The 26,390-nt window shown below is 46.7% G+C and overlaps 1 protein-coding gene across 2 annotated transcripts in view; it reads right to left on the reverse strand.

Moving 5' to 3' along the window:
- The window catches only part of ADAM19 (ADAM metallopeptidase domain 19), a 92,269-nt gene that overhangs the window by 28,867 nt on the left and 37,012 nt on the right, over positions 1-26,390 (reverse strand). For both annotated transcript variants that reach the window (XM_010855285.1, XM_010855286.1), the window contains 4 exons: positions 22,491-22,567; positions 11,930-12,113; positions 11,061-11,126; positions 3,843-3,914 (listed from right to left, as the gene is read on the reverse strand). In XM_010855285.1, the coding sequence (XP_010853587.1) occupies positions 3,843-3,914; positions 11,061-11,126; positions 11,930-12,113; positions 22,491-22,567 (399 nt within the window). The remainder of the gene's footprint in view (positions 1-3,842; positions 3,915-11,060; positions 11,127-11,929; positions 12,114-22,490; positions 22,568-26,390) is intronic.

The raw sequence follows: 26,390 nt of genomic DNA on the forward strand, positions 1-26,390 counted from the left end.
TCTAGGTTGGTCATAACTTCTCTTCCAAGGAGTAAGCGTCTTTTAATTTCATGGCTGCAGTCACCATCTATAGTGATTTTGGAGCCCAGAAAAATAAAAGTCTGACACTATTTCCACTGTTTTCCATTTATTTCCCATGAAGTGATGGGGCTGGATGCCGTGATCTTCGTTTTCTGAAAGTTGAGCTTTAAACCAACTTTTTCACTCTCCACTTTCACTTTCATCAAGAGGCTTTTTAGTTCCTCTTCACTTTCTGCCATAAGGGTGGTGTCATCTGCATATCTGAGGTTATTGATATTTCTCCCGGCAATCTTGATTCCAGCTTGTGCTTCTTCCAGCCCAGCGTTTCTCATGATGTACTCTGCATATAAGTTAAATAAACAGGGTGACAATATACAGCCTTGACGAACTCCTTTTCCTATTTGGAACCAGTCTGTTGTTCCATGTCCAGTTCTAACTGTTGCTTCCTGACCTGCATACAAATTTCTCAAGAGGCAGATCAGGTGGTCTGGTAGTCCCATCTCTTTCAGAATTGTCTACAGTTTATTGTGATCCACACAGGCAAAGGCTTTGGCATAGTCAATAAAGCAGAAATAGATGCTTTTCTGGAACTCTCTTGCTTTTTCCATGATCCAGTGGATGTTGGCAATTTGCTCTCTGGTTCCTCTGCCTTTTCTAAAACCAGCTTGAACATCAGGAAGTTCACGGTTCACATATTGCTGAAGCCTGGCTTGGAGAATTTCGAGCATTACTTTACTAGCGTGTGAGATGAGTGCAATTGTGTGGTAGTTTGAGCATTCTTTGGTATTGCCTTTCTTTGGGACTGGAATGAAAACCGACCTTTTCCAGTCCTGTGGCCACTGCTGAGTTTTCCAAATTTGCTGGCACATTGAGTGCAGCACTTTCACAGCATCATCTTTCAGAATTTGGAATAGTTCAACTGGAATTCCATCACCTCCACTAGCTTTGTTCATAATGATGCTTTCTAAGGCCCACTTGACTTCACATTCCAGGATGTCTGGCTTTAAGGTCAGTGATCACACCATCGTGATTATCTGGGTCGTGAAGATCTTTTTTGTACAGTTCTTCTGTGTATTCTTAATTTTAGAGTATTTTCATCATACCAACAAGAAACCTTATGTCCATTACTATCATTGCCCATTTTCACCCCTAGACAGGGGTAATCACTAATCTACTTTCTATCTCCACAGATTTACCTTTTCTGGATATAGTCTACAAATGGAATTATATAATACGTGGTCCTGTGTGTCTTCTTTCATTTAGCATGTTCTGAGTCTCGTCCATCTTGCTGTCTATATCATTCTGCCACTTCTTTTTTCTTGCTGACCAGTATTCCATGCCGTGGATATACCAAATTGTATATGACTTTACTGAAAGATGTCTCCCACTCATTTTGGAAGTAAATGGGTATAAATGATAATATATACACAGAGATGTGCTTACTTTCGAAATTTCCTTCCCCATCACGGGAAGTTCTCAGGTTTTGTAAAGGATACCACAAACAGGTTGTAAGCATGAGGCTGTAAACGTCCCAGATAATCCTCATGATTTTGCGCAATCCAGAGATCCTGAAATTCTATAAATGAGACCTGATTCTTGGGCTCCTTAAGGCTAGAGCTACATCTAACCTTTATTACACGCTATCTTTCATCTCACACACACGTAGTAGGAAGAAGGTTTACTTTAAAGCTAAGTACTAGAAGGCGTAGATACCAGAAATTCCCTGACTGGCCAAGCCCTAGAGAATACTGAGGCAGCAACTTAAAAAAAAAGTCATCATGGGGACTTTCCTGGTGGCTCAGTGGTTAATGCAAGGGGGCACAGGTTCAATCCCTGGTCAGCGAACTAAGATGCTGCATGCCTCATGCTTTGGCCTAAAAAAAAAGTCATCACAGCTAAATCTAGGTCATGTAAGCAGGAGATGTTATCGCAATCCAAAAGTGGCAGGTACAGCCCCTGGTAAAAATAACAATCATAGCACCAATGTTTATCAAGCACTTTCTACATATTAAAGACTGAGGCTTAGAGAAGTTCAGTAACTTGCTGAATTCTCAGCAGGAAGCTGGCAGAGTTGGGATGAAGACTTGGATTATTAGACCCCAGAGTCTACCCATCCAGGGAATCAACTTGCCCCCAGGAAATTGTGGTGTAAATGGTCTCCAGATTCAGCAAAATATCAGTTGATTTCAATGGAAATTGTGATTTTCCTGTTTTGTGCCAGGTCAATCATTCCAGAAAATGAAGGGTTTGGATTCCAATTCAAACTTGCTTCACTAGGGAGCTTTTCAAGGACTTGACTTGGCTTTTTCATAGGGAAGGAAAAACATTCTAGACTGGGTCCATGATTCGGCAAATGAGTGCAGTGCATTCCAGTTTTAGTTCCATAACAGTCCAGTTGAAGGAGCTGGGTCAACAAGCCTGAGAGAAATGGGCTTGCCTGCCCTCACCCCAGCCAGGGGTGACTAACCTCAGCTGCAGATGAGAGAACCAAGGCTGCTTCACAGAACAAACCAGCAGGCAAGGTTGGGGACTTCCAACAAGGATGGGGCTGGCTAGCGCCTCTCTTCTCCTTCCACTTTTCACTAGCACCCCCAGTTCTAACACCCAGACCAGCTGCAGAGTCCACAAAGGAAACCCAGCCAAGTCTCCCACCTGCAGTGTCTCCAGAACAATAGACATCATGTGGGTGATAACAGGGTCTACCCCGGGAAACAGCTTGTCTTATTTTCCCAGATGCTGAGTGTTCGGGCTGTGGGATCATTTCGATGTTATTGTTGAGGAGTTGAAGGCTAGAGAGAGGACTGGAGTGGGTCCCTGGAGTCCTCCCTTCCAGGAAATGCCAGTGTTGTGTTTAACTTTCACCTGTCAATGACCAGCATTCCAGAGTCATCTGAAGCAAAAATAGAGGGCATAGACCCTCCCATCCAATGACTCCAGAACACTACCAAATTTGCTTGTAAATCCCTAAAAATATTGAAGTTCTCTTGCTTATCCTCCAATATTTAAAAAAAATGATTCCCCCTTCAGACTTGGGATCTATGAATCCCTAGCAGATCAAGAGTTAAGCTTCAGAGATTTTCTGAGTGCCCTGAGACTGTATAATAAATGTGATCAGATTCTCACAGAGACCTGCAATACCAGATGATTAAAATCTACTTTTAAAAACTATTTACTACTTGCCTATCAAGAGGTCACTGCCATTCTAGGTTACCTCTTCTACTTCGTTTTGCATTCTTTCATATAAACAAAGTATTTCCAAGTCCCAGACCAGCCTATTCTGGTCAAGTTAAAGAATTTGGGTATTTCCTAAGAGCATGTTTTAAAAGAGCCTGACCTAGGAAAGTTAACCCTCTGCTCAGCCTTTCTAAGAGACAAAACCAAATAATTTTAGAACCGTTTAACAGGCGGAGATGACACAGATTGACCCCAAGCAATCCACTCTTCAACTTTAAGGCAGGGGTGAGGGTGAGGGTGTCAGAGGACAGTGCTCTGGGTCCTCAGCCCTATCTTCAGCTTTTTCCTTGGACTTTTATATTAGACATTGGAAAAAGCAGTCCACTGGAAAAACACAAATAATTGAAAGCTATTGGTTTAAATCAACCCTATTTTGTAAATTAAAAAACAAAACCGCAACCCAAACAAGACAAGTTACTTGGCTAGGTCCATGCAGCTGATGACTTGTGAGCACCGAGGCCCTGCAGCATCGCTACTGCCTCCTGGAAGCTGACAGGGCAGCTGCTCCAGGAAGAGGCAGGTCAGCTCCTGTGGGCAGCTCCACTAAGGTGCTGGCACCCTTCCCACAAGTACACACCTGGTCTCACCTTATCAACGTAATTGGCGATCTCCATAAGCTTGTGTTTGGTGGCATCTTGGTCCAGTCCATTCTTCTGAAACTAAATCGGGCAAGCAGAAGTAGATGAGAACCCAGAATCCTTCCCAGGACCCCCCATGTATCCCATTACTTGTCTGTGAATTCCTTCACTTTCTCCCATCTTCTGTGAGCAGTCATTTCCTTAGGACTATCTCCCTGACACAGTGTCAGCTCGGTGAAGGCAGAACTTGAGTCACATCCATCCTGGTATCTCCAGCTAACAGTTCAGTGTCAGGCACACAGTAGGCATGCAGTAGCTGTGTAGTGAACTGAACTGTCTTCCTCCAGCCTGTGAGGTCGACCCTGTTCTCCTGTCCCCCTAATTACAAGGCCTTCTGCAAACTCCCACTGGGGCTTAGAAGAGGGACCAATCCAGTCCTTGCCACAGTCATCACCCCAACACGAAGCCCCCATCACAGAGATCACCCAAGGTCTCCAGGCAGGTAATCAGTCAGCATGGTCAAACTGTTGCTGAACACCCCCAGTGTGCAAGGCACTGCACGTGGTGCTGGGCAGGACACAAAGTATGAGGTCCTGGCCCTAACCTTGAAGGAGCTTCAGTTAGAACACAGAGGGGATCAGAAATAACAACGAAGGCAGATTTTGTATTTAAGGAGTATGACATTGAAATGGGCTGAGAAAACCTGCACAGAAATAACTGCAACAAGAGGCCACGTGAATGACACAAAATGACTGCTAGCAATGAGGATCATAAGATCCTGGCAAACAGGCTTAATCTGGCGCATCACTCAGATCAACTGGAAGTGCCTTCCATATCAAGAAGGATTCTGAGGCTGCAAGGGGCTCAGCAGGAAAGAGTGCTGTGCTCGATCAGAAATGTCTGCCACGGGTACCAGGAGGAGCACATTTCCACAGGTAGCCTCACATTCATCATAACTGCTTCAAAAGGATATATCATATTCAGCTGCAATGATGAAGGAATGCTTCGTGGCATAAAGATAAGATTTGCCACAACTGCAGCCTAAATTTGAAAAGAATAGATATGTCCCACACACTACCGTGGTAACACAGAATTACTGTGTTACCATCTGAATTACTCTGGATATACATGAATATATGTTACTTCAAACCTTCATATCCTTCCTCCACAAAATCCCACAAGAATATTCAAGAACAAAAAGAACAGACACCCTGGGGTATTTGTCTGGATAGGGGTGTGTCTCAGCCTCGATACAGGGAGAAACCTGATTCCTTTTCTCCCACTGCTTTGGGACCCTCCTGGGCCTCCTCCATCAGAATGGCAACCAACTCATTTTCATCACTGCTTTTTACACAGTTAAATTCCATGTAAGACTCTGGGACTCAGACCTTTCCAAGTTTTCAATCCTGAAGCTTCTCTTTACTGAATCACTGCATTTTTAAACTGGTCTCACTGCACAGCAAGTGCTGCAGCATTTAGTGAATACTCATTAGAACATCAGAGGCAGACTTCATTGTCTTTCAAATATATTAATCCTATCTTCAAACAGCTACCTGATAATACCACCACAGTTTAAGGAAAGTATCATGCTGTCCTGAAGAGCTTCAGGCAGGAGTCAGTCAACTTTTTTTTTTAAATGGCTAGGTTGTTAATATTGTAGGCTTTGCAGTCATACTGTCTCTACCAGAAGTACTCAAATTGGCCATTCTAGCTCAAAAGTAATCATGGACAATACATGCATGGATGTGTTTAAGAAAATATTTATAAAACCCTGGAGTGGGCTGGATCTGGCCATGGGCTATAGCTCACAGACCTCTGATGTAAAGAAAACAGTGCCTCCCCTTTACACTTTCTGGGTGGACACAGACACTACCACACAGTGCATCAGCTGGTCTTTAGCTCGCCCACGTCCTGTCTGTGTCTTGAAAGTCCTTGCACATCTGTTCTCACAACTACCCTGTCTCCTCCTACAACATCCCATCTTGCTCTTCCCCTGCCTAGGTCTCCCGCTTTACCTAAGGAATGAATAAGCCACCCCAGGGAACTTCCCTGACAGTTCAGTGGTTAAAACTCTGGGCTTCCAAAGCAAGGGGAGCAAATTCGATACCTGGTCGGGGAACTAAGATCCAACATGCTGTACTGCGTAGTCAAAAATAAAACAAAAAGCTTTAAAAAAAAGTACCTGCTCTACCTTTCTAAAAACAAAAAAGCAAAAGACAAACCACTCCAAGTGCTCCAAACTAGGCCCAGGGAACTGCTGCTTCTGCTGCTGCTAAGTCACTTCAGTCGTGTCCGACTCTGTGCGACCCCATAGACGGCAGCCCACCAGGCTCCCCCGTCCCTGGGATTCTCCAGGCAAGAACACTGGAGTGGGTTGCCATTTCCTTCTCCAATGCATGAAAGTGAAAAGTGAAAGTGAAGTCGCTCAGTCGTGTCCGACTCTTCTCAACCCCATGGACGGCAGCCTACCAGGCTCCTCCACCCATGGGATTTTCCAGGCAAGAGTACTGGGGTGGGGTGCCATTGTCTTCTCCAGCCCAGGGAGCTGCTTGATCATTTTTTCTGCTGAAAACCCTCTCTCCAGGCAGTAACGCCGTCCTTGTCTCTACTCCCGATGCCAAGTTCAGAGCCCAGGAGAAGCCTGGCCTGTCTCAGCACCAGGTTATAAATCACAGATAAGGTAGCCCGCCCCGTCCCTGTCTTTCCGTCCTTTCAGATTAATTCATTGTCAGGAATACATTGCTGCCTGTGGAGGATATAAGGCCACTTGGAGAGGGAGTGGGGGAAGAGGAGGTGACGGGGGCAGGGATTTGTGAGCCTGTGGGCCCAGCCTGGGCTCTCATATCCTCCATCCACGCTTGTCGTAAATCAGCCAAAGCCGGGACCTGGGAAGTTAGCACACAGCCTATCCACCATCCACAGAGTGGCAAGAATCATGGCCTGTGGCAACACCTGCGAGGCTCCTGGTGGAGGCACTGTCTTCTAGAACAGGAGACAGTTCTCCAGGGCACCACAGTCCTGAAGGCACCCAGAGCCGACACTTTTCCTCCAGGGATTTTGCTGTGACTCTGGAGGTCAGGAGACTAAAGACCCCAATCCCTAACTGGCCCTCACTTATCCAGCTTCTAGACTCACACCCACTGAAATCTTAAAACCCGGCACCAAGAGTCCTCTGGGGAGATTGCAGGGCCAAAGGGCAGCCTCACCACACCTTTGCTTTAGAGCAGCTGTGTTTCTACACTCTTAATTATCCGGGTCCCAGGAGCTGTCACCTGAACAAAGATTCTGTGGCTCAAAAAAGAAAGGATATTGCTGGTCCAGTGGCTAAGATGCTGTGTTTCCACTGCAGGGGGCACAAGTTTGATTTCTGACTGGGGAACTAAGATCCCACATGCCACACAGCATGGCCAAAAAATAGGGGAAAAAAAAAATGGCTCGAGACCACCATATTAAATGACCTTAGGTTTAAGAGGGTCCTCACCCCTGCTTCAGCTTGGAGAAGTCTGTGGACTTTTATATTAGACATTGGAAAAGGAAGTCCCACCAGGAAAACAAAAATAATCAAAAGCTACTGATTTAAATCAACCCTAGAGGAGCTTAGGTTTAAACCAGCAACCCTCCCACTAGGGCAGGTCTGTGAGTCAGGGGCCAGGGCCGTTAGCCCCTCCCAGACTGCATAGCTGCGGCTTTCAAATCACCTTTGGCTTTTGTTCCCCAAGTCACTCCCCCAACCTGTACACACAGCAGTCTTTGGAAATGAAAACAGAAGGGAAAAAAAAAAAAGGCTGCTGGAACAACCAATAACAACATCAATTAAAAAGCAAAACTCCTCTCAAAGCAGAACAAGATGTTCCCTCGGTCTGGAGGGCCCAGCACCTCCTTCTCTGCCCAGTAAACTCCCAGACACTGAAGGGCCACCTCCTGCTGCCTCCAACACTGGAAGGCAGCTCCCCAAGCATGAAGCCAAATATTCTCCCCAACCCCATACAGCCCCCAGGACCTGTGCTGTTGGACTAACCACCTGAGAATAAGCCTCTGGGGAGCTGGTCAGGAGCCCAACTTGTAACAGGAGGTAAACCAGCAGGGCATAACATCTGAAAGAATGACATAGCCCAGGGACACAACACAAACCGATCAGAATCAAATGGGGCCAAAATGGCAGACAAGACTAGACCTTAATCGACAAGTGAAATGACATACCAAGAGGTGACGTGACAGTTCCACCATTAAAAGACCAAGGAGTGGGCGGTGGCCCACATCCTGGAAATTTCCACCCCCTCCCAAAAACAGTTGGAATAATCCTCCCACTCATTAGCATATGAAACTACCCAGCCTATAAAAACTAAGCACACCAAATTTCACGGAGGCATTCGCACCCTGTGATGGCCCACACTGTGTCTGTAGAGTGTGCTTCTCTCTGCATCTGAATAAAACCACTTCTTACTTATCACTTTCTCTCTCACTGAGTTCTTTCTGTGATGAGACATCAAGAACCTGAGCTTCACTGGGTCCTGAAACCAGGTACTGTGGGTTTTGGCTGGGTTTGAGTCCCAAGCAGGGCTCTGGCTTGGTTCGAGTCCCAGCCATGTGGGTTTAAGTCCCAAACTGGATTTTTTCTGGGTTCAAGTCCCAGTCTGAGGTAAACGGGTTCAATCTGGATGTAGTGTGACAGACAGGAGTTTGATGAACGCTGTCAAAGGGAGGCTCAGGTGAGGTGCAACATTAGAACTAGGGAGCGATCAGTTCACCTCACCTTCCGCGCCTGAAAGATATGTCAGTTATGTGGTTGAGCTACTACATAGACTGAGAATGAGGTAAAATACGGCTAACTTAGGCGAACCTGAGGTCTGACCACGCTCTTTAGGAGTCAGCTTCTGCCGGGAGCCGGCATATTGCATATTGAGTGCAGCACTTTCCACAGCATCATCTTTCAGGATCTGGAATAGCTCAACTGGAATTCTATCACTGCCGGGAGCCAGCGTGAGGAGCTCCACCCATGACAAAGGTCATGAGGAAGGAGGCTTGGCATACGCAAAGGCGGGATCAAGCCTCAGGAGTCCCCCTGGAAATTCTCGAGCATCTACCCCCAAAACCAGAGTCTGCCTACTTTCTGCTTTGTGCTCTCACCTACACCTCTGACTTTACGGGGGGCTGTCCCCCACTATCTCTCTCTGAAAAAAGAGTTAGCTTACAGCTCCAGTTAATAATTCCTGGGTGTGACAGTGTTTCAACCTACAAACTCCTTTGGAAGTCCTGTAGCCTGCCTGAATAGGTTTTTTCCGGCCACATGTGATTGTTCAGAGCCTCCCAACTGTGAGAGGCAGGAGATGTTCTAAACTGTCTAAACACAGATTCCCTTGAGTAGTTAAAAGACTGATTAGAAATTGTATTGGTGAAGGGTTTTTCACTTGTTGGGCCAATGTTTGCTGCTAAGTCTCCATAGCCCTTACCTACTGTGTCCTTGGCAGTGTATTGATTGATATAATGGGTGTATAGAAATGTAAGTAGTAGCCTCAATGTTTGTAACCTTGGACCCTTGAGTTAATTCTTTTCTTGATTGAGCCCACCTCACCTTTGCCCTATAGGAATGCAACTTTATCCAGTGCTTTTTAGAGGATGGCGCCTGACTTTAGAATAATCACCTTTAGAGAAAAATAAGTTTCTTAAAATGTTAACAGGCCTCCTGGCCAGAGGATGATGTAAATCACCTAAAGTTTTGCATATGATAAGTTTGAAAGCCTGGCTTCGATTAGGATCAGGAACTGCTGTCCTTGCATGACTCTACCCCTCCCCCCATTATCCTCTATGCACAACTTAAGGTATAAAACTACTTTGGAAAATAAAGTACGCCCCGTTTTTTGTTCACCGAAATTTGGTCTCCCCATGTCGTTCTTTCTTTCACCTTCTAGCTGAATTTTTCCTCTGAGGTGGGGAAGCTCGTCAAGCCTACTAATTTTGCCTGGGCTTCTAAGATCTGACCGGGGAGGCCTTAGTGTCTCCTCTCCTTCAGGAGAACAGGAGAACGCCTGCGGCCTTCGTAGGTGACGTAAATTCCCTGCTTTGGAATTTTATTCAGCCTCTTCACTGAATTTCTTCGCTGAGCTATCCTTATTTCACCACTCTTTATATCCTTAATTAACATTTAATTAAGCAATTGTTTCCTGATCCTCGCCGATGCTGTCCCTGCTTCGAATTCCCTGGACCCACTGGGGCTGGACCCCAGCAAGCTTCAACACCACCACCTCAGGAAGGTTTCCCCCAGTTCCCAAGACCACACTGGGTCCCATTATCTGTGCTCTAATCCTCTCCAATGAGCAGTCATCACACTTGGAACTAGAGAGTTTTTGTGCTGCTCCTGTAAACTCTGCCATGTGGGGGGCAGGTCTGTATCTCCAGGATCTAAGCACTGTGCTTGACACATAACAGAGAATCAAGAAATCAATGACTAAATGAAATGAAAGAGTGAGGGAAATGAGTGTTTATTAAATTTTAGAAGCCAAGGCACATGAGAACCTAACTTGAAGAATATGGAATTAAAGGCCAAACAGCTACTCCTTTACGTCAGTAATTTTCAAACTTGCCTGTGCACCAGGATCACACAGAGGCTTGTTAAAACATGGATTGTTAGACCCCAGCCCCACATCTGGGGATTCAGAACATCTGGGTGCAGCCCCCGAATCTGTATGGTCACAAGTTTCTGGGTGCTGCTCACGCTGCTGGGCTAGGGACCACATTTAGGGAACTCCAGCTTAGGTACTCATTTGGCACCAACATGATTATAAAAATCGACCACACATTGGCAGGAAATTGTATTCAATCAGATAAATATACTCCTTATCTTTGCAAAAAAAAAAAATTTTTTTTTTTTTAATTTCTATAGAGAATTCATGGACTCCCAAAGAGTAAGCACAAAAACCTAAGGATCTCCCAGATCTGGTCCAAGAGTGTTAATCCAAATAACAGTCTTTGTCCTGATTTTCTGATTAATGTATTGAGCTTGAACAGACTTCTTGATTTTTTCCCCAACTATGTTTAAAATAGCAAAAAGAGCCTTTGGTCAGATTTAAGGTCAAAATTACATGGCAAACTGAAAAAAGATGCATTTTTTTCATCATTTCCCCCATTCAGCATTTTGGCACTTCAGCATTTCCCCAGAGCAGTTTGAAGGCTGGAATGGAAGTGATTAAGAAAGTGATTTTTCTGCTAAACCCCACTCCCCCTCCTTACCTCTGCATAATCAGCCACAAGGTAAAGCTCCACATACTTCATGGAGTGTAAATCTTCCCTTTTCATCTAAGGAAGAGACATAAGCACATCAGAGCTATGGAAATGGTGGACCTGGCCTCATTTTAAAACACTGCTCAGAAGCGGTGGAGTTAATAAGCAGTGAACCTCATTATCAGGTTGCAGAGACAACTCAGCTATGATCGTCTCACCATCACCCTCACTACACCCTCTGCCCGCCATCTTGGTTATCACTGGAGTCTGCTCTGGGACACCGGGTCCAGCTTTTTAGTCTCCAAAAATAATGAGCTGGCTGTCCAGTGCAGACAGAACAGAGGCCAGCATACTGTGAGGGAACATGCTGACAATCAAATTCCCAAAAATATTTAAACCACGTACCTCTATTTTTGGTATAAATAAATACAAGCATTTTGTGCATGTGGTTAAGTGGCTATTTCAAAAAGGGAGGCATATATTTTTTTTCTCACATTTTAAAGTTTCTGAAATCAGCACCTTAGAGTATTTTAAATGAAGTGATGTTTCCCCCAAAGCAGTTATTCTATCAAATACAAGGGTTTCTCACACTCAAGAATGACTTAGACTAAAAGGAAAATGCTGGGACTTCCTTGGTGGTCCAGTGGTTAAGACTCCACGCTTCCAATGCAGGGGGCACAGGTTCAATCCCTGGTCAGGGAACTAAGATCCCACATGCTATGTGGTGCAGCCAAAAAATTATTTTTAAATAAACAAAAGGAAAAAGCTATTGCCTCCTTCTTAGCCATCTCCATTCAATTTAGAAATATTTCTGGATCCATGGAAAGGGTGCTCAGAAGGGATTATCTCCCGGCTGACTCTTGTACTGAGAAACTCACCCTGCGAGGTCGCTTCTTGGTCTGGTTTGTAAACTGCGGGACCCAGTCCCTGGCGGTGGGCTCGAATCCACAGTTCCCGAGAGGCAGCTTGAGATGTTCGGATCTGTAAATACGGTGGTGGCTCTCGCTGTCAGGAAGGGGCTCGATGATATAGCTGAGGTTACTGCTCACTATAATCAGTCCTCTGTCAACAAGAGAATTGGAATCTCTGGTCAAATACTATGGTCCTGGAAAAGCCCCTTGTTTTCCCCATATGCAAAATGGCACAGCTGGTTTTGATCAGTGCTTGTTAATCTTATTATGGGGTCATGCACTCCCTGGTGAGAATCTGATGCAAACTCGGACCTCCTCTACAGAGAAACGTATGTGGACATGAGATGTGGTGCACAGTTTCAGGGTGTGAAAGCCTATCATGGAGAAACTCGAAGGTTCTAAAAGGGCTGGAACAGAGACAGTTAAGACTTGTAAAGGATGGTAGGGCTAGAATTCCAAAAAGCCTCCCAATCCCAAACATGGCATACAGCAAATCACAGGTCAGAACTTTACAGGCTGAGAAAGAGACGGTATGTTGAGAACAGGAAGAGTGCTGGTCTAGGGGAGAGGAGACCCAAGTTCTAATCTTAGCTTCAATATTAAATTGCCAAATGCTCTTCAACAAACTTCTTCAATCACTCTGTGCCTCAGTTTCCCCAGATGCAAATGTCAATGTTAATTTTCTTCACAGGACTCCTGGGACGATTAAATGGAAAGACAAGTATCTTTGTTTTTGGAAGCCAAAGCTAGAGTTGTCAGCTACCAGCCCCAGTTTCCCTGGATCAGCAACGCAGCTCTGTGGTGAGGTGGTGGCCACAACCAAGCATATATGACTACTTTTTCCTCTGGGTTACATATGCTAACCTTGGACTCTGAATAAAGATGTACATTTGTTCATTATATTCTTTCACTCATTGAGTCCTTACTCTGTGTTAGATGTAATCTAGACACAATCCTTGTCCTTGAGTAACTCACATTCCACTGGGGGACAGACAGACATTCATTCCACAAATGCTTCCTGTTATGTCAGGTATTGTGCTAGTTGCTAAGGATGGAGTAGTAAACAGGACAGATAAGATGCCTGCCCTCATGGAGCTTAGAGTCTGAACTAAGAGTATATAACAGTGGAGAAGGCAATGGCACCCCACTACAGTACTCTTGCCAGGACGGAGGAGCCTGGTGGGCTGCAGTCCATGGGGTCACGAAGAGTCGGACACGACTGAGCAACTTCACTTTCACTTTTCACTTTCTTGCCTTGGAGAAGGAAGTGGCAACCCACCCCAGTGTTCTTGCCTGGAAAATCCCAAGGACGGCGGAGCCTGGTGGGCTGCTGTCTATGGGGTCGCACAGAGTTGGACACGACTGAAGCGGCTTAGCAGCAGCAGCAGCAGCAGCATGTAACAGAGAAGACAAAAAGCTTTCCCCACCCTTAACCCTGATGGATTGGACACAGCTGCATGGAATGCTGCATCATTGAGGCTTCTGGGCCCTTTATCTGGATTCGGTGAGAAAGAGTGCCATGACTTATTATCAATCACTATCACCAATATCAATGGAAGGGACAGCAGAGGCCCATGTAGCAGGTATCTACCATCCTTGACACTACAAGATGAAGAGTGTGACCAGGGCCCTGGGGAAGGAATATCCCAGCCATGAATCCCAGGAGTCCCATAGCATTTTGTGTGCTCCAAAACCTCAGGCTCTATCCACCCAGAAATCTCAGAAGGTAAAGGACCTGGCAGGACCTCTTTTAGGCTGTCTCAGCTTCCATCCCCACCCTGGACCCCTCCAGATCCCCGCCCAGGTTTTGCCCTTTGGGAAGAGCCTGCGAGGCTCTCGAGAGACAGTGCCAGGTCCTAGTCAGCAGCAGCCCTTCCTGGAATCCATCCCTGGTTGACCTCGTTCTAGTGCCAGGGAGCCTGACGACTTTCCGGCTGCCTCGCCCAGGCTGACACAGCAATCCCGAGCCAGCCCCCAGCGGGACACCTAAGGTGCTCCCTGAGCAGCTGGGGGTGGGGATGGAGCAAAGACCAAGGGTCACATCCGCTCCTGGGTCCAGACGGGAAAGGGCAGAGGGCAGAGCTGCTGTGGGCATCCTGTTCCCAAGCTATCTGCTCATCTCGGCTGACCAAGGCCCCTCCCGACCCCTGAGTTTCCCCCAAAGGCTGCAAACATTGGAAGCAAAGGGCCTGACCACAAACCAGGTGACGGCTTTGTCTGCATTCTGCTGTGGCTATGGAAATAACTCAGTGGGTGGAAAGTCCCGGTGTAGCTGACAGGGCATCGCCTGAACAAGCCTCTAAGCCAAATAGGACAGAGACCACACAGGATTCTGGTGCAGAGTGAGCAGCAATCGTGGCTATAAATCATTGAGTCTGCTATCGACCATGCACTGTGCTAAGTGTTTTACTATTCATACAAACTTCTATGATTCTTACAAATATTATCCTCATTTTACAAATGAGAAAACTACGGCTCAGAGAGGTTAATTAACTGACCAAAGTCACACAGACCAGAAGAACCTAAGCAGCCTGGTTCTATGTCCTGGGATCTTAACCATGACCTCACACTGCCTCTGTCACAACAGCCCTGTAGAGTGGCTATCAGTGACAAAAATCAGCAACTCTCCTCTGAGGTGTGATAGGCCATCACCCAACTCGCTTGTCTGAAGTAAGACACCAGCTGGGAGAGGCATTGTCTACTTTTCCTTTTTAGACACCATTTTGGGGAGAGTTAATTATGTGCCAGGCTTCCCAGAGTAAAGAGTCTGGAGTAAAGAGTCCCCCTGCCAATGCAGGCGCTGCAGATTCGATTACCGGATTGGGAAGATACCCTCGAGAAGGAAATGGCTACCCACTCCAGTATTCTTGCCTGGAGAATTTCATGGACAGAGGAGCCAGGAAGGCTCTACAGTCCATGGGGTCACAGAGAGTCAGACACAAAGGAGTGACTTAGCACACAATTATATGCCAAGGGCTCTGCGTACAATTGTTCTTATTTCATTCCCACATTAATGCTATAAAGCACCATCATGGCTCCCATTTTATAGATAAGGAAACTGAGCCTCAGGGAGATTAATTAACAAACTCTCATGGGCATAGTGTGGCCAAAAATTTAAGGTCTGGCAGAGTCTAGACCCTACGCCCTTAACCTCTGTGCTATCTGCCTCTACCAGTGAGTTCCAAACCTATGAGTCAGAGATAACAGGATAACAGCTCCCAGAGCTATCCATTAGAATATTCTACAGAATGTATTAAAAATGTCTATGTCCTAGAGACTGTCACACAGAGTGAAATAAGTCAGAAAGAGAAAAACAAATATTGTATATTACCACACATACGTGGAATCTAGAAAAAATGGTACAGATGACCCTATTTGCAAAGCAGAAATAGAGACACAGACATAGAGAACAAACATATGGACACCACGAGGGGAAAGGGGACGACGGGATAAATTGGGAGACTGGGATTGACACACAATTATATACAATATATAAAACAGGGATCTAATGAGAACCTACTGTGCAGCACGGGGGCAGTGGGAGCGGGGGAGGCCTGTGTCCAGGCCCAGTCTAGGAAATGCAGATTCTGCAGTTTGAGAATCTGCACTGTGAGCAAGCCCCAAGCAATCCCCTGCACAGTCACACTCAGCAGCTCTGACCTGGAGCTCAGGCTCTGGAGGGGCCCGTCTTTTCACAGAGCTCCAGGCAATCCTATTCCAGGGAGTGGGCAGATTACCACTGGAGAAACACAAGCTCAGAGTGACCCTGAGGGTCCTTGAGCAATAGGACTCTATGGCTGCTCTCTGCCCCTCCTTCATGCGGTCCCCCATAACTTGCCTGTGTCACAGCTGCCATCCCCCTACTCCCTAGGGTGGAGAAGAGGCAGGCAGGGGCCCCAGCATGTCACAGGGAAGCCAGCTTTGAGAGTGGGGGGACCTGTGAGAACCTAGTTCCCAGGGGCCTCCCGTCTCACCTCCCCCAAGCCCTGCTAACTGTCCTTCCCTGAGCACTCCCCAGTCATTTCTCCTCCTAAACATCTCTGTTGATCTAATTTGTGAAATGTAAGCACTGGCAGAGCTTCGCCTGGGGGTGGGGGTGGGGGCTCTGGAGGGGGACCCAGGAGGCCGGGTGGCCAGGACCTCACACGCAATTCTCCTCTCTGCTCTGCATCCTATTCCTCATTGTTGAGAGCTTGATACAAATCAAATTGTACAGAGGAAGCCTGGCAGGGCAGGTCAGGCAGGCAGTGGATTTAACCCCTGAATGACTGCTGGGCTCACCCAAATGCATCCTTCCAGGACCTAGGTTTGAGAACAGCTTCTTGGGAATTAGTCCATTCAGAGCTAAACCTAAAGGGGACGCAGCCTACAAGGCCACATCCAGAGCTTCCTTAAGAGGTAAGCACTCCATCACCCTTCTTTCCTTCCCTCAAAATGTACGTGCAAGTGAGAAGGAGGGAGTTTCAAAGGCAGCACTGAGGGGAGCCAAGAAGGCACGTGGGTGATGTGATCCCTCCGGGATGGGGGTGGCAAGGCACAAGCGGAGAGCCTGGGCTCGGAGAGGGGACATACCTGGTTCAAAGTCTGGCTCTGCTGTGTGCTAGCTGTGGGGCATGGCACTCAACAAGACTGCCCTCTCACAAGGCTGCTATGAAAACTGAAGTCATAGGCAGTGCTTACTAACCATTAGGGTAGTATTTTAAAAGGACAGCTAACAGTCATTGGGCATGTATTACACACCGGACTGGTACAAGGCATCTTATCAGTCGCCATTCAACACATGTGTGCCGTGTGCACCTAATGTGTGCCAGGAACAGTTTTAGGCACTGGGGATGCAGCAGGCTTATAAGAAAAAAAAAAAAAAAAAGCCTGCTCTCAAGGAGGCTGCACTCGTCATCTAGTGTAAACCCACCGATGATGTCACTACTGTTGTTCCCATTTTATAGATGAGAAAACTAATGCGAAAGATCTGAAGCAAGGCATCAGGCTTTAAAGCAAGAACTGCCTGACTCCAGAATCCACACCTGGCACAACCTGCTGCCACCCTGTGAGGGTTTACTCGGTGCCTGACACACAGGTGGCCGCCTTATGGCCAAGTGGGCAGGAAGGCCGGGTGGGCAAAGGGGCAGACAGGCACAGACTGGCTTCTGTCCCAGGCGACCCGCCTCCCAAAACTCTGCCTACTCTCCCTGTGGCGCAGAACTTCCGACACTGAAGGATCCTTTTCATGGTCTGGTCTACCCTCCTTTCTCAGACAAGAGGAACAAAAACCCAGAGACACAGGAACGTGCCCAAGGGCCCTGACGCCACCCTCAGCCCCCCACCCAGGACCCACTCCTGCACCATGGGCACCATCTAGAGGGCTGAGTGAGGCTCATAGGAGGCAACAGCCTGGCCAATGTAAAGCCAGAAGGAAATGAAATCCAGCAGGGAGAGAAACACTCAACAGATCACACAGCCGAGAGGTGTGAGGTGAGATCTGAAACTCAGATCTCTTGATTCTGAACTGTGAGCTCCTTCTAAGCCATCACACACACGTTCACACACATCCTCCTGTGCTCACTCTCAGCTTCGTACCCTCCCCCACAGAGTCTGAGTCCAGGGAGCTGGCGTAAGGTACAAGCACAGTGAGTGTGGGCCCCAGAGCACGGAGGACACATCTGCTATAATCTGAGCGATGCATCAAGCAGATGACCACAGATGATCTACTGTGTCTCTGAGAAACTTTACATGTAATTAAACCTGCCAGGCATTAGTACATAAGATACTATGCAACTCTTAAAAGAATGAGTTTGATCTATGTGTGTCTAAAACATAATGTTAAATTGAGTGGGGGAAAACTGACAGAATGGTATGTACAGGGTAATCTCATTTGGATTAAAGAAATCATATATCTCACGATTTAGAGAAGGCAATGGCACCCCACTCCAGTACTCTTGCCTGGAAAATCCCATGGATGGAGGAGCCTGGTAGGCTGCAGTCCATGAGGTCACTAAGAGTCAGACACGACTGAGCGACTTCACTTTCACTTTTCACTTTCCTGCATTGGAGAAGGAAATGGCAACCCACTCCAGTGTTCTTGCCTGGAGAATCCCAGGGACGGGTGAGCCTGGCAGGAGGCCGTCTATGGGGTCACACAGAGTCAGACACGACTGAAGCGACTTAGCATACGCGATTATGTATTTCAATTATGTATACCAGTCCAACTCTTGCCTGGAGAATCCCATGGATGGAGGAGCCTGGTGGACTACAGTCCACGGGGTCGCAAAGAGTCGGACACGACTGAGCAACTGCACTTTGCACTACACTATACCCCTCCAACAGTGATTACAGATGGGAAATGAGGTTGACTGAAAGGGCAGGACAGGATAAAGAATTTTCACTTTGTTTAGTTTTACGCTCTTTGTGTTAACTGAATGTTTAAAACACCCATTAGCTATATAATGATCATTTTTAATGAGTATTTTCTTGACAAATAGACTGATCATTCAGGTTAAAAAAATGTTTTTACTGCAATCAATACCTCTCCTGCTGACAGACAGACAGTGAGCGGGGTAAGCTGGGGACACACACGTGGGCACACACACAAGCACACACAGTGTCTACCACATCCCACAGGTTCAGCCAAGGACATCTCAGCCCAGTAATGCCTGGATTTCCTCACAAATAATCACTGCTCCTAACATTTCTACTTTGTGTGAATCTGCAAAGCATTTGTGCACACAAGATGCTTTGCAGGACATTTAGAAGATGATTCCTTCATAGAAGACAGGCGTGGGGACTGTGAATACTATGCTGTTATCAGTCACTAAGTCATGTCTGACTCTTTGCAATTCCATGGATTGTAGCCCACCAGGCTCCTCTGTCCACGGAATTCTCTAGGCAAGAATACTAGAGTGGGTTGCCGTGCCCTTCTCCAGTGGATACTAAACATCCCTAAGAAATGATGTGCCACATCTTTTCTTTGGTGTAGTTTGTAAGTATCCACAGCTGCCACTCAAATCTCAAAGGGGTCAGTGGCCTAAACAAGATTACAAAGCATTATATATCACATATCCATGTTCCTTTTTGGAAGGAGTATTTCTAAAAGGAAACACAAGCAAGTGGTTAATAATGACTACCTCTGGGGAGAGGGATTCAGGAAACAGGAAGAGACCTTTTCCACTGTACATTCTTGTATTATTTGAATTTATTTTTACTATGATCCTGTATTACTTCTTCAGTTAAATTAGACTAAAGAACTGCTTGGGGGAGAAGAGGGGACCCAGCAACAGCCTAGAAACTCAGCTGAATTCCTCTGGATTTGGATCATCACCCTGAGGATCCTACTTGGTATAAATCCTACCTACTTTCTCCAAATCACAAAGTGCTTGTTTCCAGGAGAGAAGCACAATTGCTATGGAGATTTTCCATTGCAGCATCCCTTTATGAGCCTTGGTGGGGGGACAACGTGAGGGCTACATGGGTTTGAAGCCTGCTGCTGCTGCAGCTGCTCCTTCTCCAGAGTCTGAATTGAGCCATCTGGCTTGCGTTTCCAGCTCTTAAATCAGTCAGGCCCACAGACACCCTTGGTTTCTGAATGTGTATAGCGAGAAGGCTGGGAAAATAAGGTGGGTGGACCCCACCAGAGGTAAGCGTGCAAAACAGAAACACATGGATGGCTCACTCGGTTCTCCCCTGTCAGCACGGCTGTGGGAGTGATTTATAAGAGTCTGGGCCAAGTTCCCACTGCTGCAGACCAAGAGGACAGAGGAAGAGGCAGAGAGAAGTGAGTCGCACCTGCATGTTCCCTTTCGTCCTCCTTGGGACAGACGTTGTTTACTTGCAGGCTGCAGGTGGCGGTGGCTGGGCCTGTAAACACCACTGGGAGTTGGCTGGGCTCAATCAGGTCACTTGAGCAGGGGATTTGGGGCCACTGTTATGGCCTCCCAGCCAAAGCTTGTTTCCTGCCTAATTCCCTCCGGCCAACTCAGCCTGAAGCCTTACAGAAGAGACATGGCTTGATTTATAAACAAACACGTGGGGTCAGCAGCATGATGGGCCTCACACTGGCATGTAAGCCTGGGTTAGTCTCAGAATGGCTTCACTGTGGCAAGATGATAATAATCCTGTCTTCATGCTTTAGCACTTAGCATTCTCCACCATGCCTATCATCCATGCCCACTTTACAGACAAGAGACTGAGGGCTCAGGAAATTACTTTTATATGCCTGCCTTCCCTCCACCTGTGTAGGGCACTGGCAGAGAACAGACAGCCGATATTAACTTGCTGAATGAAAGGAGTAATTAATGTCCATCGATGGATGAACAGATAAAAAAAGCTGTGGTATATATATTCAATGCAATATTACTCAGCCATAAAAAAGAACAAAATAATGCTATTTGCAGCAACAAGGATGGACCTACAGACTGCCATAACGAGTGAAGTAAGTCAAAGATAAATATTATGATATCACTTACATAAGGAATTGAAAAAAAAAGTGGTACAAATGAACTCATTTACAAAACAGAAACAGAGTCCCAGATGCAGAAAACAAACTTATGGTTACCAATGGGGAAAAGTGGGGGAAGGGATAAATTGAGAGATTGGGATTGACATATATGCACTACTGTATTTAAAATAGATGACTAATAAGTACCTACTGCACAGCACAGGGAACTCTACTCAATACTCCCTAGTAATCTATATCGGAAAAGAAACTAAAAGAGAGTGGATATGTGGATATGTAAAACTGATTCACTTTACTGTGTAGCAGAAACTAACCCAAAACACTGTAAATCAACTATGCTCCAATAAAAATTAATTTAAAAAAAGAAACAATTATTGAATCAAGAGAGAGGAAGGGTACACGTAGAAACACCTCCTTCGGGCTCATGAGAGCGAACATGTATAAATCTTCCCAATGATGCCTTTAGTAACATCACATTGACAGCTTTGAATTGGTCATGGTGGGAATATTTTTATCACTATATTGGCAAATGCTAAAAATAAGGGCTTTTCTTCTGTTTTTGTTTTCACAGAGCTAGTGTACCAAAACACTGGGTACAGGTACTACATAGTATAGGCAATTAAAACTGAGGCAATTAGTATAGACAATTAGGTTTTTCAAATCATCATCCCTTTTCCAAAAGGAAGGGAGGGTGGGAAGAGTATAAATGAATGATATTACTTCAATAGACATATAAATCCTACTATATGCAAAGCACCAGGGTAGGCTGGAGGAGAGAAACAGATATTGAGACAGAATTCATATTCTCAAGGGACACACATGCTCAGGTATAAACCATAACTTGCACACGAGTCATCTGGGGATCCTGGTAAAATACAGGTTATGATCCAGTAGGTCTGGGTGGGACTTGAGATACTGCATTTGAACAAGCTCCTAGGTGATGCTGATGATGCACCTCTGTGGGCCTCACCTAAGAAGCAAGGGTCTGGGAGGTGACGAAGTGCCCGTATGTATGGGCCAGTTAGCTTTCTATTAGCACAATCTATGCTATTGTGCTATCTCAATGTGCAATCCTCACAACACGACAGAGGTCTATTTCCCTTACCCACATTTTACAAGTGACCCAGCTGGTCAACAGCTATTGGCTCAAAGCCCGGTTGTCTGGCTCAGAGAATGAAGTCAACTCTCTTTCCAACATGCCACCTAGATGGAACTTTTCACCTCATTTCCTGTCCTGAAGATTATCCTTGCTCCTCTGTTCTCTTCCTGCTCTTTTCACTAGCTGTCCATTTCCCTTTCTACTGCTTATAAGCACTTCTACTGGAGAAGAGCAAAGGAGAAGTGGAAATAAATGCTCAAACTCATCAATTTCAAGTGTATGAACCATTTCCTTTATGTCCTGTACTTTGGTGCTTTGACATCTAGGGCCTTGCCCCTGCCCCCAGGGTTAGCCAATTCCCTGAGACAGAATTCACCAGTGAGCACAGAGAGCTGTTCCAATGGGGATCTCATTCTCTGGGCCACCACCCCCTTGCCTGTTCACCCCAGGGCCAGGTACCAGGCACCTAGCGACAGCCCCATGCCCCAGATCCCATTGAAACTATTCAAACTAGCCAGTCCTAAGCTGCTTACCCCACCCTGCCTGTTCCTTCCCATAAAAACCATAATAAAGACTCTTGCCCATATTCCCTTCTCCCCCTCTGCCTCCTGAGTGACCTTTGGGCCCCCCACCAAGCATGGCACACCCCAACCTCTTGGGATCTTGAGTACAACCATCTTTCTAATGGCAGCCGTCTCCTACTCTGTTGGCTTCTCCATACCCAAATAATAATAAAACCTCAAGTTCCTCAGGAAAGAGTATGCTCAATCCCAGTGAATTTGTGGGTTATTTTTATCATCATCATGAAGGATTATCATTTCCCTTATCCCTCCCGAGCTCAGCCTTTCTCAGAGCTGGCTTGCACACATTCTTTATGGACAGCTTCTCAAAGTCCCTGACCAAGGCCAGCCCCACTTGTCCTAAACACTCCATTCCTGGGGAGAGAGCCAGGTGTCCCTCGCACTGTCAGGGCCTCTTACCTCATTCCCCGGCAGGTGCTGAGCATGACACTGGACTGCTCCGCCTTCCTCACTGTCCCGTGGTAAAAGCAGTGATCCTAGCAAGGAGAGAGCGGCAGTCAGACCACAGGACACTGACAAGTCAGCCATGCTGGCATCCTGAGACAGTCAGGGATGACTGTACACCTACCTTAGGTGTACATAACCTAGATCTGTAAAGAGCTTTCCCAGCCACTGTTTTATTTGATCCTCATGATATTCCTGGGAGGAGGGACAGGGCAGATGCCATCATCCCCACTGAATCGATGAAGAAGCCAAGGCTCAGAGAAGCAAAGGGATTTGCTGAAAGTCTCTCTGCTGGTTGAAGAAGCCAGGATTTCAGATCTCTTTCTATAACATGATGCTGGTCACAGGAAACACTGGCTTCCGAAAAGCTTGCCTCACCACTAGAGTCACCTCTGTGACCACCCCCTGTGAGAGCTGAACTGTGTTCCCACCAAACTTCACGTCTACCCACTCTGCATTTCCAGTGCAGGGGGTACAGATTTGATCCTTATCAGGGAACTAAGATCCCACGGGCCATGTGGTACAGACAAAAAAAATCCACATCTACTCAAAACCTCAGAATGTGACGTTACTTGGAACAGAGTCTTTGCAGATGTAATTAAATCAAGATGAGGCAATACTGGACTAGAAGCCTTACAAAAAGAGAAAAGGACACTGATACACACACACCAAGAAGAAGGCCATTTGAAGGCAGAGGCAGAGGTTAGAGTCATGAAACTAGAAGCCAGTGGGTGCCAAGGACGGTCAGGAGCCACTAGAAGCTGCAAGAGCCTACGAAGGATCCCTCCCTAGAGACTACAGTGAGAGCATGGCCTTGGTTTTGAACTTCTAGCCTTCAGAGACGTGAAAGAACACATTTCTAATTGTCTTAAACCTCCAAGTTTACAGTACTTTGCTCAGCGGCCCTATGAAACTGATCTCTCACGCATCTTTCCTGCCTCCCTTGAATCCCCTGCACACCTGGACAGACCTGATTTTGCACCTGTGTCCATGGACACTTGCAGGTCTGCTGCTGTGCTCTCACCAGGGCATATGTCACGGCCATCTGGTCTTCCCAACCCAGCTGGATTCCTCCTGGCTACACACTGCGATGTGCCGGGCCCGGGGCTAGGCCCTCCCTAAGACACAACAGTGAGTGGAGTCCAGACTTCGCCGGACTTAGCGTCTTGTGAGAGCCAGTCGTAGTTTAAAAGTCATACAAAGATACAAATCATAAAGAATGGCTTGAAATAAAGTTTGAGGTTGTCAGCAGAATGTTTGATAAGTAGGGTAGCCAGAGTATTTATGAGGCAAAGCAGGACTCCGCTGAGAGTGATAAAGCGCTAAACCAGATAGACAGACACAAACCAGGGCTGTCCTCAGCAGACCTATGGGTGATAACAAGGGACACATTCCTATAAATTTAGTCCCAAATAGGTCAAAAGAGATAAGTTGGAGCAAAGAGAAAAAAGGTAAAATCCCCAGAGCACAGTCTGGTTCTAAGGTCTTAAAAAGGATGTAAACTATGCAGTTGCAGATACGGAAGCCTTATCCTTCCCCACCAATGTCCTGTGAGCAGGGCCAATCAGGAATGTCCGGCATTCCCCCACATAACAACAGTCTGAGTGAGCCATCACCAGGACCACACTTGACTGTGGTTGTTCCCTGGTCCCCAGCAGGCAGGCATGTGAACCAGGAGACAGCTAAGTAAGCCATTTGTCTACATCCTCCAGTTCCAGTACCACCCAGCTCTAGGTGTGACTGCAGTGTAACATGCTTTAAATATATAAAGGGTCTTCACACACATCACCATGTGGCATAATAATGCCTGCCATTTACTGTTATTAACAACAAGAGCTAACATCTACCCAGCTACTGCTCTTGGATAAACAACTTACATAGATTTTTTTTTTCTCCTTTAATTCTGATCATAGTATTATGAGGTAGATACTCTTATTCTCACTCTCAACCAAAGTTGGAGAGGTTTCAAGTCATTCACAGGGCCACAGTGCAAAGTGGAGATGCAAACCCCAGCAGCCTGATTTCAGGCTCCATGCTCAGCCTATCTTAGCAAAAGCAGACCCAGCAAAGTACATGGGCTTAATTTGTCAAAGCTCTATTATTGGGACTTCCCTGGAGATCCAGTGGCTAAGACTCCATACTCCCAAGGCAGGGGGGGGCCGGGGTTCAATATCTGGTCAGGGAACTAGATCCCACATGCTGCAACTAAGAGTTTCCATGTTGTAACTAAGACCCAGCACAGTCAAATAAATATTAAAAAAAGAAAAAAAAAAGCTCTATTATCTTCCAACACTGACCCAGACTGAGGTGTTAGTCTAAGCCTTGCTGCTCACTGACAGCAAGCAAAAAGGCATGCTCCTTTTTCCCATCTCCTCTCAATTTCCTCATCTGTAAAATGTAGTGTTGGAAGAGATGCTTATAAATTCCCATAAAAATCAGTGATTCATCTTACCCTTCCATATCCCTGAGAGTCATATCTTAGCATATCCAATTTTCAGATGAGGAAACTCAACATTAACAAGGCTGAAAGGGTTTTTCAGGTCACACAGCTGGTTAAAGCCAAGACTAAAACCCTGGCTTCAGACCCCAAACTCTGCAACTTGTTCTAGTGGAACACACCATTCCCCCAGTGACCTGACCTAGATCAGGGCTGGAACCCACGGGCCTGGCAATGAGCAGGATCAGGTTCCCAGAACTCCCACTACCCCCAGCCAAGTTTTGCGGGAGAGTGTGGTCTACAACACTTGGGTCAGCTGAAGCTAAGTGGTTTATTCCATTCCCATTTCTCTTTGAGTCTTCAGCTCCCAAATAAGAATACTGACTGGTAGCCCCCGGGACTGGGTGGGGGCTTTGCAAGAGCCCAGGAGGAGGGGATGTACTAAATAAGAAAACAGAGTCACCCCTACTTTAGCTGGGATGCACTCTGGTCAACGAGACCTTTGGGAAGGAGGGGCTGTCTGGGAGGGAGGGGAAGTTCTCTCACTGCCCTCTGTCAAAGGCCCTCACAACATCTCTGCCCAATCCAGAGAGCACAAAGAACAAGCACATGAACACAAGAGCCATGAAGTCATCGCATTCCTTCTCAGTTTCTCGGCCTGAGGGGGCCACCCTGAGGGGGCTTTCGTAGCAGGAAGCATGAGCTCATGGCAAACTCATGCACTGAGACCCATTCTTCCGCTCTGGGTACAGAAGTGCAAGAGCCCAACTCAGCGGAGGGTGCTTTGTGAGGTCATAATGGCGAGGGGCTTCCGAGGCTTGTCCGTCCCCTCCCATCTCGCTGGAGACAGAGAACCGAAGTCTGAAGGGAGGAAGAAGTTTCAACCAGGGGCCATGAAAAAGGTGTAGAGCCACAGCTGGCCAGTTCTCCCAGAGATGAAAGGACACGGGCTACTTTGCTGCAGGCACTGGCCACTCCCTCCCCATCCAGGAAGGTCTCAGTGAAGAAGGCAGCACTGATCCTGACATCCAAAGATCCAACATAGCCCCGCAGTACCTACTTACTTCAGACCTCACAGACCCCACCGAAGCATAACTGTCCTGGGTCCCTCTCCTCACTCAAGGGTGATCTGATCGACTCATCTGTGCTGTTAACAACTGACAGTGGCTATCATTGTTTTCTAGGCTATTCTAAAGACTGGCAGGACTATTTTAAAGACAGAGTCATGTGGGAATCTCGGGTTCCACAGGAAGCTGTTGGAGGGGCACTGAGGCACTGTGCTGCCTACACAGCACACCTCCCAGGTCTGCACCCATGAAAGCCCATGATGCCCAATCCCAGAGGCAAAAGACACTGCCCCTCCTGCCTGCATCCATCTTCTCTTCTCCTTCACCGCTGCTCTTTGGCATAGAGTTTGA

This window comes from Bison bison, unplaced genomic scaffold, assembly GCF_000754665.1.
Source record: "Bison bison bison isolate TAMUID 2011002044 unplaced genomic scaffold, Bison_UMD1.0 scf7180017864363, whole genome shotgun sequence".
NCBI lineage: Eukaryota > Metazoa > Chordata > Mammalia > Artiodactyla > Bovidae > Bison > Bison bison.